This window comes from Grammomys surdaster, unplaced genomic scaffold (assembly GCF_004785775.1).
Source record: "Grammomys surdaster isolate TR1022 unplaced genomic scaffold, NIH_TR_1.0 125878, whole genome shotgun sequence".
Classification (NCBI taxonomy): domain Eukaryota; kingdom Metazoa; phylum Chordata; class Mammalia; order Rodentia; family Muridae; genus Grammomys; species Grammomys surdaster.
In genome coordinates, this window is record NW_021620703.1 from 3,268,774 (window position 1) to 3,281,822 (window position 13,049).

At 39.2% G+C, this 13,049-nt stretch overlaps 1 protein-coding gene across 3 annotated transcripts in view; it reads right to left on the reverse strand.

Annotated features, from left to right (window-relative positions):
• The window catches only part of Lrrk2 (leucine rich repeat kinase 2), a 138,483-nt gene that overhangs the window by 31,641 nt on the left and 93,793 nt on the right, over positions 1-13,049 (reverse strand). For all 3 annotated transcript variants that reach the window (XM_028752156.1, XM_028752155.1, XM_028752157.1), the window contains 4 exons: positions 8,858-9,049; positions 7,826-7,972; positions 5,406-5,506; positions 1,462-1,652 (listed from right to left, as the gene is read on the reverse strand). In XM_028752156.1, coding sequence (XP_028607989.1) covers positions 1,462-1,652; positions 5,406-5,506; positions 7,826-7,972; positions 8,858-9,049 — 631 coding nt within the window. The remainder of the gene's footprint in view (positions 1-1,461; positions 1,653-5,405; positions 5,507-7,825; positions 7,973-8,857; positions 9,050-13,049) is intronic.

The following is a 13,049-nucleotide window of genomic DNA, read 5'->3' on the forward strand; positions in this document are numbered from 1 at the left end:
ATTTTTTTCATACAGTTTATTATATTAAAACATTGAGTTTTTAAATTACATTTAGTACTAGTGGAAGATTAACAGCCACTTATACATACCAGGCTCCTGTGGAAGCAGATCTAGAATTCCTTCCTGACTTTAGACTAAGAACAAATGAGGAAAAGGATGAATCACATGCTAAATTTCCATTTGATTCAAATCAAATGGTGTGGTATTTGGTACTTGAAATAAAGGCCAGAAATATTGGAGCTATAGTGCAACAGCAAGTTAAATGTTGACTAAGAAGCAGCAAGTCTTCAGTTTATAAATGAACATTTCAGAATTACATGAAAATTTTGAGGAAAATCTTGGACCCAGGGTCAAGTTAAATCAAGAAAGTAATTGTGATGACTTTGGAACACAGTAGCCTAGAGGGCTCTTTACTGAGCTCAGATTGCTCTGAGGCTCCCCCTGGTGTTCAAAAGCAGTCATTCCAACCTAAGTCCAAATGCCTACAAGTTGATGCCTTCCAAAATCTAGCATTGCTGGCTAGTCAGGAAGTGGGTATAAAACCCAGGCGCTTTCAGGAACCTCCTGAAGGTATGTGGCTGAGGAGAGCAACCAGGAAGCAAGGGTGAAAAGGGTTCACAACAGGAGAAAGAGCAGATCCAATGTCTGTGTACTTCTCGTATTTAATGAAACACAGGCTATGCAGAGGTAATGGAAAACAATGGGACTAAAGAGGTTGAGGGAGAGACTCAGTGAGAGAAGCTGCATGAAAAAGTAGGTATTTTTACTAGTGACTGGACATGAGATGACAAAGACGGAAGAATGAAGGATGGCTACAAAGCCAGGCGATGAAAAAAAAAATGCAGAACAAAAAGAACCATAAGAATTGAATTTGGAAGCTTACAATTAGCACCAAGTTTTCAGTATCACTCATAGTTTTCAGGCTAAGAAACAGGTAAAGGTTAGAAAGGCAAAATCTACAATTACTAAAAGCATGCAACAGTGATTTATCAAGTTCTTGTGTCTGGAGGGTTGGCCTTTCTACTCTGAGTTGCTGCCTCTCAAAGATTAGACCTATCATCCAGCTATACAGTGGACTGCGATTCTGAATCACATGACCTATCCATGTGGAATCCAACATTTGTCACGCTCATCTGCTTCAGGAGTATGGACTATTTTTTCATGATTAAAAAAATTTCTACTTCATACTTTCCTTGATGCTTGGTGGGCCGACATAATTATCTTTGAAAAGGGTAGCTATCTAGGGTTCAGATCAAGGACAGGAACACTAGGTTTAAGTGCTATGAAGGTCTGTGCTCTCTTACCATTACATTATAAAATTACAAAACTGGATCAAGGAACGTAGAGCTACCATCAAAACTGTTAGCGGAGTGCAACAAAGGAGTGTTGTTCTCAGAGCCTGGAGTGGATTCAGGGTTACAGCGCCCATGCATTAAGTAGAAAATGGTGCTAGCCCATTACCTCAGGCCGTCAGCCACATGCAATGCGATCCTGTGCTGGAGGGTTCTGGTGAGGCTGGCTTTGTCCTGCTGCAGCAGGCGATCTAAGGAACCCTTGGAGGCCAGCTCCATTACCAACATCCGAGGACGAATCCCAGCTGCCAGCAAGGATATCAGGCTGGGGTGGTGGAGGTGGCAAAGTACCACCAACTCCTGCAAGGAGCCAGACACATGTGAGTCTCAGATCATCAGTGAGCCATCACCTGACTGCCTACACCTCTTTGTGGTCAGCTTTCTCTGAGTGGCTGGACTGTAATGTTCCCTTGTTCTTTAAGGTGTTTTGGTTTGGATTTTTTTTTTCAAATTTTTCCCATTTTCAACAATAAACACTCAATTTTGGACTAATGTTCAGCTTACATTTTTAAGTTCTATTTTTTCCTTTTGACCTGCTTACACTAGACCAGTTGATGTGGGAATGGCACACATAGGTGGACATACTAACAGGTCATGTTTGTTCTACCCTCTAAATTCTAGTTAGCAACTTAATCGTTCTCAGCCCTGGGCTCTGAGCAGTCACTGCTGGGTCTACCTAAACTGGCATACGGGATAAGCTATTGGTTTCAAAACCAGGAACTTTGCTAAAGACACATGGTCAGATCCACAGGAATAGTGTCCTCTGCCTAAAGCACTAATGCCTTCCTACTACTTGCATATCAAAGCCCATATATGAGGCTGGAGACGTGACTCAGCTGTTAATGGTTCTTGCTGTTTTTCCAGAGGACCCAAGTTCAGTCCCCAGCAACCATGTGACATCAGATGACTTACAATTGTCTGTAACTCTAGCTCCAAGGGATCCTACTTTTTTTTTTTTTTTGTGGCTCCATGGATATCCACACATGTGTGTCATAGAGAAACACTTATACAAATAAAAAAAAACTTATGCAAATAAAAAATATTTTAAAAATCCCATGTAGTTCCACATCCTGAGGTGATCTATGTTTATCTTCCTTTTACAACCTACTTCCTTTCATCCTCTTCTGTATTCACCATCCTTCAAGCAATGAGGATCTCTCACTCCCAAGCACAGGCTAGCTCCTCTCACCCTGGATCTTCACCTATGCTAACCCTTTGGTCTTGACATCCCCCAAGCCCACACACATACATACACCCTTCACAGGGCTGAAAGCCTCTTCATACTGAGACATGCCCTGCCTTGTTCCACCTTCCTAAAGCCATCCCCAACCGCGACAAGACACAGAGCACAGAGCTCCTGTAACTTTGACCGTCCTTGCTAAACAGCTCAATGCCCTCCTTAATGACACCACTGTGTGTCAAGGCCATATTCAATTGTTTTCTAGATTGACTCCGAAAGTGTAATTTAGTTGAGGCTTATTCTTTCTAGACTCGAATCATTCTAGATCACTTTTATATCACAGTGGGGCTGTTTTCCAATTTCTTTGGGTAGTGTTTCTGAACTCCATTTGTTCTCCTCTCCTCATATGCTTTATTCCGACATCATACTTTGGTTGAAATTTTTATGTTCTGTGGTGTTATGTTAGACTGACTTGTGTTTCATGCTGTGCTAACAGAAGCCCTGCTCCTTAACGAAGGGCTTCAAAACTCTTCCAAGGAAAAGGCTCCATTCGGCAGTCGTATTTGCACAGTAGCAAATATCTCCTCATCATGTCGGATTAGCTCAGACTGTTAAACTTGATACAGATGAGCCCTGTTATTTCCATTTCCCTTCATGACACAGTCATAAGGCTAAGACGTATTTTCTCTCTTAGAAAGGTGGTTCTGACTACAACGAGAAAGGAGGAGTGGGTAACAGCAAGCACCCCTATTCGTGTGGAGGAGCCTTAGCAGGTGATAGGTCACTTCCGGTAGGAGACTGAGGGCAGGACCCTCCAAAGGCAACTCTGAGCACAAAAATATCCCACCTCTTCCTCTGCCTCTCCTCCTCTTCCTCTCTTCCTCCCCCTCTTAAGTAAAGAAGTACATCATGTACACTTTAGATTTGGTTTTTTTCCCATCATTTTTCCAGTGCACCTCAGAGCTGATACACCGACCAGCTCTGTGGATATTGTTAGTGTTTTGCTTTTTGCTTTCTCCAAACAGATTCTAGAAACATGTGAAGAACCCTTAAAAAGTCATATTATTTGACAAATGACCCTTGGATTGAAAGAGATTATGTTAGATTTACTTCAAAGACTAGTTTCAGTATAGAAAATGTTTCATTTCATTCTGTAACTACAGTGTGACATTTGGTATTACCAATAAAAATTTTCCCAGGGTGCTTTGCATGAATGGGCTTTTCTGCATTATTCAGACTAAAATTTTGTACTATAATATTTAAAGTTTGCCAAATTTATTTCAATTCTGTCACAAATGGTATTTTGAATAAGCCAAGTAACACTGTGAGAGTAGATTCAAAAGTAGTTCTACTGAACATTAGCATAATTAACAATGAGTTTACTTTTCTTCTAATCCTGTCTCTACTTCTTCTGAATGTGAGCAGAAAAACAGCTTAACTCCTACGAGTACCCAAAAAGGACCAGAGTGACTGCTGCTGGCTCTGCATCCCTTTTCTCTCCCGCAAAGAGTATCTGAATTTTTGCTCAGGTATCTGATCTTCTCCTAGGCAGTTCAGTGACTTCAGGGGGAACTGACCCTAATCCTAACCACAATTAAATTAAGGAGATGGGACTATTCTAAACAATCTAACTTTTGTTGCCATAGTGATTGGCCCTATGCCACTGAGATCCACCAATGAGCACTCAGCATTGCCCAGAACAAAAGTGCTTATCAAGAAAATGGCAATGTCTTAGTAAAGGCCAAGAACTGTCCCTTTGTTTTACTGACTAGACTATTGTTTAGGTAGAGCTTTTCGGCTATTTGAAACACAGGACTTCACAACATGTCTGTGGCAGGCACCTGCCCAGATAAGGACTAGTTCATCACACTAAGAAAGGCTTTCTTGAGAAATAAAATCATTGTAGAGAGGCTAAGGGAATTACAAAGACCAACTAGAGTAAGTCAGTGACACAGTGAGAAGGTCCTGTCATTTTATTTTCTAAGGCTGGAGGCAAAGGAATTTATCTGATAAAGCTAGCTGTAGAAAGCTCCTGAGCTAGGAAGAGGCTCAGAACAGAGCACTAAGAATCTATTTCCAACAAACTACTAAAGAAATGATGATACAGTGTAAGGAAGGAAGAGTGAAGTACAGTAACACCAGAGAAAGTCTTCCTGACTGCAGGAGTCGCTACAGCCTCGGCTCGCTGAATGTCCTGCCCTTATAACCTAAACTTGAAAAGTATAAACAAACAATGCCCAGCCTGGAAAAGCCCCTGTTGAGAGAACATTAACCTGAACAAACAACCCTATATTTAAAATACAAAGGCCACATCTTCTTGTCTTTAATTGTTGATATCATCCTTTAATATCTAGTATATCCTATGTTCACTAAAATGCCAATATCTCTGTGGCACAGGAAATGAAGAAGAATACTCTAAAAAATAATACTGCTTGAAATGAGGGACTTTCTAGGTTTCCGTTGCAAAAGCAAACAGAAGGGGGTGGGGATAGGACTACTGTGGGGCATGAGAGACAAAACACATCCCTGATGCTTCTCAGAATGCGACATCCCAGACAACTCTTGTGAATGTCCTCTGGCTGGCTCAGGGTATAGACTCTGAGTGCTAAGACTGACAAGTGAGAGAGGAAATATGAATCGTCCCCTAGTTTTACCACAGCCTTAAGTACCAAAGTTAGAGGAGAGTTCAAAATACTGTCTTTATCATTTAGCAGAAGAAGCAAAAGTTTAAGCTTCATGAAGAAAGGAAGAAGTGGAAATTTAAACCTGTAAGTGTCCTCATTCTATATTTTGACAGATGTACGTAAAATAAAAATTTCTAAGAAAAAAAAGTATCATAAGACTTCATTTAATGACATAACGGCATTTCTTACTTGTCTTAACAGCCTAAGAGATGTGTGCTTATTAAAAATCTTCACGGCCACTTCCTCTCCTTCATAGGCAGCTCGATAAACTGATCCAAAACTTCCATCACCTTTTGAGAAGAAAATAGGAAGCATTTTTTATCTTTCCAAGCAGAGAAACCAAATCCATCCTACGAGCTATAATTGTACCTATGTTATATTTAGAAAACTCTGACACCTTGTTTATAGAATGAACTTCTTTGAATGTTCCCCCTCCCTTGTTTATAGAATGAACTTCTTTGAATGTTCCCCCTCCCTTCCAATCAACAGATCACTGTCAAGTTCACCCATGGATCTGGTACCCAGCCTTCCTATCTTCCCTCTCTGTTCAGGGTCTATGAAAATACACTATCACTGCTCTGACTCTGTCTCTTGAAGTTTGCACTCTTTTCCTAGCAGCACAAGCCACTGTCTAATTGCTGTCCAACCCCAAATCCTAAGTTGAATATTTAGCAACTTCAAGAGGTGCCATAATTATCATGCATGGGACAGGGAAGAGATAAGAGAGTTATCACATGGTAGAAACAAGGGATTCTGATAAACAGCCTACCAGACAAGTCAGACTTCAAAGGAGCCCCAAAAGACAATGGCACAAACATTAACAAGATTTAATTTAGACAACTTTCTATAAAGACACATGATGGGTATAAGCTTAATTTAGGCTCCAAGGAAGGGATAGAAGCCACAGAAACACTTTCTGTCTAATTAATGAAATATAAACACAGGTGCTTTCAAGTAGCCTTTGGGAACATTCCTAATAAACTGCTCAAAACCTTTACACTTATTTGAAGAACACTGCAAACGGGATGAATATTGTAGCCAGGCCTGTCTGCCAGCTTGGGACTCTTCATAGAAAGGATGCTCTGTGTCTGTTCCATGCCTACACCCAGCAGTTGGCAATTTCACAATCACAAGTGTATTCACAGCCATAGTTCAAAGACATTCAAACTAAACTCCCCATCACTGTGATCAATAAAGGGTTAGAGAGATTTGTCAGGCATCTTCTGTCATATCTAAGATTTTGAAATTTTGAAATTTTGAAAATGTAAATATGAGGTCATAGGAATATAAATAATAATAATATACTCTACTTCATTTTCCTCCTATGAGGTAATACTATTGTATCATATTCTAGGTAACTATCAATGATGACTAAATTAAGAATAAATGTACTCACACACAAAAACAAACACTTCATCCATCATAATCCAATTCCCTTGAGGTATTTTAAATTCACCTAATGCTTGTCTGTCTTCCCAATGACTTCCAGAGCGATATTTGAACTCGAAATCATCACCTTATTGTTAGCAGTATCATATCACATCCAGAAAACTGCTAACCACCAAGTTCTAGATATTCTCAAAACACCAAAAATGGTTGTCATAGGAGACCACACATACTTCAAATAGCTCCACTGGATTCAACAATGCATACATATAACAGGATGTAATAACAGGATGTATGTATTCCATCAATATATAGCCTTTTCACTTGTCAATTAAAGAATAAAACTTGGTGTGTATTTGAATAGAGACAACTAGTGTGCTGGGTTCCTCCAGGCACCAAAGACATTTCAAGAGCATGAATTCTTATTCTGCAGGAGCCACGTGAGCGTTCTGCAGAACACTATCGTGTACCATGTGCCTTCCATGTCTTTCAGGAAGCAGTTACAAATGGTGAGCTCTGTCAACTTCTTAATTTCATAAAGCACAGTTCAAACCATCTTTTAAGCTTCAGGATGAGTATATAGTGATACCACAGCAATGAGAATATTTAGGTAGCAGCTAAAGATGCTGTGTGAATCCAGTGGTTTTCATCAGGCCCTGCTGAAAGCCTTTGATTGAATTCATGGGCTCAGCCAATAACCAGAAACAATTCAGCACACCCAAAACAGAACAACAAAACCCGGAAGTTGAGTATATTACCAATTTAAAAGTTCTGATTTTAATTCCAAAGTTTTATGACTATTGGTAAGAGTCGTACATTCTCCTATGACTTTCACTGCAAAGAATGTACAGACATACTCTTCCTCTGCTTATTCACCTTGGGGTGACAAATGGCTATTTCATATTAATGAGCTGAAGACTTCCTTTCTGCTATGTCATTGCTCAAGAGCAGAGCAATCTCGGGGACAAATTCCATAAATACCTGTGCTTCCTGCTTGGCCTATCCTCTTGGAATAGTCTACAACTGTGTGTACAAAGCAAATCCCAGACATGCAACATGACAGGATTTTAAAGTATATCATTACAAGTGAAAATTACTATTATCAGATATATGAAACCAGCATAGATTAATAAAGATATGATTATAAAGTTTTCTAAGTTAGGAGGAGAAAATTGCCTCCTGCTTGGATTCGGTTTTGATTTCAATATAACAAAGATGGTTACCTAAGAGAAACTCAGGTGCTTCCTCAAATTCCAGCTCATCATTGTTCAACATAATATTTCTAGGGAGGTCAGCCAAGATTAAGTCCGGAGCAATCTGAGATATCGGAATGGTGAGCCTTGGATGATCTGGATTTATTAACAGGTCTCCTAAGAGGTATAGAAAAGGTTATTTAAAAAAAAATGTAAGGGTATAACAAAATTTGTAGTCGTGACTTAAGAAAACACATCTTTAGATTGTTCTACTAGACCTAGATTTTTCTCGAAAAACCTGATAAACTCATAAAATACTAATAGTAATGTAGTTGGAACTTTAAAGACACACTCCTAGGTTCACTCATTATGTGGTAGAATTCCAGCCTGACTTAGAACAGATGGTGTCTGCCTAACGAGGCATTAGTCTCCATTTCTGTCCCATCTATGAAGAAGGTGTTCTGTAACCTGAGTTCGTGAACTTCAAAGATGAGATTATTTTGGTGTTTTGACTGGGATGTCCCCTGAGAAGTCCCAGAGGCATTTGAATATTTGGTCCCCAGTTGTTTGTGGAGTATTTGCTAACACCAGCTGTTTGCTAGGTATTAGAAGCATGACCTTACTTGAGGAAGTATCCATTCCCAATCAACATTCTCTGCTTCCCATTTGCTACTTGAGATATGAACTCTCAGCTCCCAGCTTTAGTTGCTATGTCTGTTCCCTATTGTCAGTGCCATTATGGACCATGACCCTCTGGAACATGAGCCCCAAATAGACTCTTTCATCTATAATTTGACTGGTCATGTGGTTTACTACATCAAGAGAAAAGCAAGCAATAAAGTTATGATACATCTAGTATTTAAGCTTGAAGTCAACATTTTAAGAAAATAGAACGTAAGTTCTTATCGATAGAAAATGAACTTTACTGTTCTTAACTGTCATATAATTAAATGAGATATCATTCAGTTCGACCATATTGATAAGAATAATTCTTATATATTAAAGTCATGTAAAAATAGTGAGCATATCATAAAATGAATTTTGAATTGTGTCAACACCTACCTTCTTCAGCCTTCTTCATCAACTCATCAAGCAAGATCTTCTGATGTTCTTCACCATCATTAAAACTGTACAATGCCCATTTTTTCAACAGAGTTTCTCCTTCCCCACAAATGTCAATCTCCAGCAACCCGGGAAACCATTCTTCCATGAGTGAGTCAATATGATCCACAACTCGGCCCAGAAGAATACAACCTACATAATTCAGGGGTGGAGAGAGAGAGAGAGAGAGAGAGAGAGGTATCCAGGTAAGACAGTGGATTGTTTTACATAAAGAAAAAAATCAGAATTCAAAAAAGGCAGATTCTACCCCAAAGATGCAAAGAGGAAGAGCTTCATAAATCCATAAAAGGGCCAATGGTGAAACAAGATAAAAGTGGGTGACACCACAGGACATGGAGAATTGCTCACCCTGGAATATGGTTCAATTCTGATTATCAAGTGAGAACCAAGAATCTCACCACAATCACCATTTCCCATATAAAGAAAATAGTTTTTTATACAGAAATAGTTTCAGAGTTGGGGCAACATCTCTTTAGGAACCTTTAGATTCTTAAAACCTGTAAGAGCCAAGCGTGGATACGAATTCCTGTAATCCTCCCCACCCCAGTACATGGAGGACGTAAGAGTGTAGATATACAGATTCCAAGATAAACCTAATCTAGCTGAAATGTGAGCTCAGGCTTCACAGTTTTAGATAGCAAGAGATAGAAGGAGCCCAATTCTGACTTCTAGCCTTTATATGCCCAAGCATGGGCAATAGAAGTTGTGCCTCATTTTAATTCCTTGGCAACCTATGAAGACACCTCCAGAAAACACTAAAATCCTTTGTGACTATTGTAATGTAATTGCAAATCTCCTTTGAGAGTCCACACTCAAGCTTTCTAGCTGTGCTTTATGTGCTACTCCAATGCCTTTCTCTGTTGACCCTTGTGTTTAAGATGGATGTTAAAAATGCCTTTCAGGAAATTCTGATTCTGTTTCACACTGGCTTATTCCAAAATCTTCCTCTGTGATGGGACCAAGTACCTGGCTTTCCCTGAATGGAGGTCCATAAAAGGTAAGTGAATTTGTCAGGATACTGCAGGTTGGGGTGGACCAGGGTCTCTCCCTCTGCCCTGTTGACAGGAAGGCAGCTGATGGTGTTTAGAAACAGAAGGAAAACAGTACAAAGAAATTAGCCTAGCTGGATATAACTCCAGCTCTTTAATCAGTCCAGGGAAGGGAATTAGGAACTTCACTCAAAAGGTTACCCAAGTGGTCCAAGAAAATCAATGGAATACTAGAAACATAGTAAGCAATAAGACTCCTTTAAAATATTATAACTCCTAAAAAAAGAGTTGAGTAAAATTCTAGATACAAATTTGTAGTGGTTTCCTGGTAAAAGTGATTAATAACTCCAAAGAGAATGATTTAACAGAAAAATAAAATCTTGTATCAGGAGAAGAACAATACAACATAAAGGAGAAAGTCACCAAGATAAATGGGGAAAATCTGGAAAGAAAATGAGACTTTGATTGAAGAAACAAAAAGTGCTGAAAATAATGCAATGACTCAAACAAAAATCAGAGGCATGAGACATCACTGATAAATATAAAAGACAGAATATCAGGAATTCGGGATAAGACTTCTTTCAAACATCAATCCATAGTTCAGGAAGCAGGTCTATGATGCCTAAGATCTCTGGATCAAGTTAACAAATTTCAGAATTCATGGGTGATCCCTACCATGAGTAAGTGAGCAAAATACCAATGACTTAGAACAGGTATTCAATGAAACCAGAACAGGAAATCCCCCAGATCTAGAGAAAGAATTGAACATGAAAATGCTGAGGCATTCAGAACCTCAATAGACCAGAAATATTCTTCATGATATACTACAGTCAGGATCTCAAAGATGCAAAGCAAAATTATAATACTAAAATCTATAAAGAAAAAAAATCCAACTCACTTATAAGACAAAAACATTAGAATAACATCAGGCCTCTCCTGGCAACCATAAAACCAGGAAAGCACATAATAACACAATTCAGCAAAGCTATTTTTTTAAAAAAAATTGACTGAGAAATAAAAACACATGAAGATAAACAAAACTAATGCATCTTATGACCACCAAGCCAGCACTGCAGGAGAAAGCTGTAGCAATATGTAAAAAGAGGGGTGGGGGAAGCTTCAGTCACGAGAACACAGCAAAGAGATATCATGAGAAGAACAAAAGGGGACTAGAGGTGAGTCAGTCATGCCCGGTACAAAATGAAACCCTAACCTGAGCAATGGAGATGGAAGAGAACAAGAAGAAAAACCATGTGATTGGAACAAGAGTTGGCAAAACCATAGGAATTATCAAACCTCTCTTAGTTTAAACTTTAAATATAAAGGGTTTCAAATACATAACCACACCAGAAAAGGGGGGGCTTCAAATAAGCATGTATATACACACACATATGCAAACAAATCAGCTCTATTAAAACCTAATATCCTAGTGTCTGCCATCTCCAAGAAACAGATCTCCTTGGCAAACACACAAGCAGATTGGGGTCAAATAATGGACCTAGGCTAAAGCCAAATACAAGCTGGTAAGTTTTGATATCTAATAAATTAGACATCAAAAACACAGTCAGAAGATATCAAAGTGACTATATACTTATAAAGGGTCCAATTCATCAAGAATATATAACAATTATAAGTATAACTGCATCCAGTACCGAAGCTCTCATTTTCACAAAACAAACACTAATGAGCATAAGGGTGTTGCAGGGATCCTGATACAATAATAATGAGTGACCTCATCAGCCCCCTCTCCTCTTTAGATAGTTTACCCAAACAAAAAGGAAAAGAGAAACAGCAAAGTTAAGCTACACCACAGCTCGCATGCACTGAACAGTAACTGAAGAGTTTCCCTTCCAACATACAAGAGAGAGATTTGACTCAGCACCAATAATTTTTAATAAATATGAAAAAAGGAGAATAACTTTTTTGCATCCCATCAGGAAATAGCAGAATAAGAGAAAGCAGTCACAAGTTAAAAACCTACAGGCATTATGAAAATACAGAAAAATCAAATAAAGTCCTTGGAATAAACAATAGAATAAAGACTTTGAATAACAGTAGTTATTACAGAGACGAGGAAAGAAACGAAAAAATGTCTGACCTCAGATGAAGACGTATGTACAACAGCAGAGTGCCTGGTGCACAAAGAATACAATGAAGGTAGCCGAGAGGGAGGGTTACAGTGGCGAGTGTTTGCACAAGAAAGTAACGTATCTCAAATGTCTTAATAAAGCACTTCAAAGTCTCAGAAAAAGAAAAAAAAAACAAGAACAAGCTAAAACCCTAGGTAGTAGGCAGCAAGAAATAATAAAATCAAGGCCGAAATGTATTAAATGGAGACCAACACACAGAATCAAACAGTTGCTTCCTCGGACAGAATAAGCAGGGGTGATGAAAAATGAAAGATAGGTGCTCTAAACAGAAGGAAAGGAATCACACTGCCAAAGCTGGGCATGAAGGGACTGCTGGAGCAGATGCCAGAGAGAGCAAGAAAAGGACTCTAATAAATTTAGCGAGGAAGGGAGACGCTAAAGACAGACGACAGTGAAATGAAGAGAATCAGAGGAAATACTTTGAAACATACCCCCTCAGAACTAGAAAAGAGAACACATGGAAGAGTTTTGCTGTCTACCAAAACTGAGTCAAGAGGCTAGTGACTGCTCTAACAGATGTCTAAGCAACAAGACAGCAGCAATGATAGAAGCATCTCCGCAAAGAAAAGCTAACGCATGACAGGTTCTGACCAATCCTCTCAAACACTTAAAACAAACTAACATCTACGCTCCTCACACTGTCCCATAACGTAGGAAATTAACACTACCAAACTCACACTATAAAGCCAGCATGGCCTTGATACTTAAAGCAAACAGACAAAACCCAGGGGGCTGGGATACAGCTCAGTTGATAGAGCGCTTACCTTACATGTATCATATTAGGGCCTGGTATCTGCTAACTCTAAGTCAACCAGGACTGCATGCTTATAATTCCAGACTCAGGAGATGAACACAGGAGGGCAAGAAGTTAAAGACCACCATTCTCAGCTACACACAATTTTGAAGTCAACCTGGGCTGTACAAAAATCTTGAAGAGAGGGAAAGAAGAAGGAAAGGAAGGATGGAAGGAAGGAAGGAAGGAAGGAAGGGAGG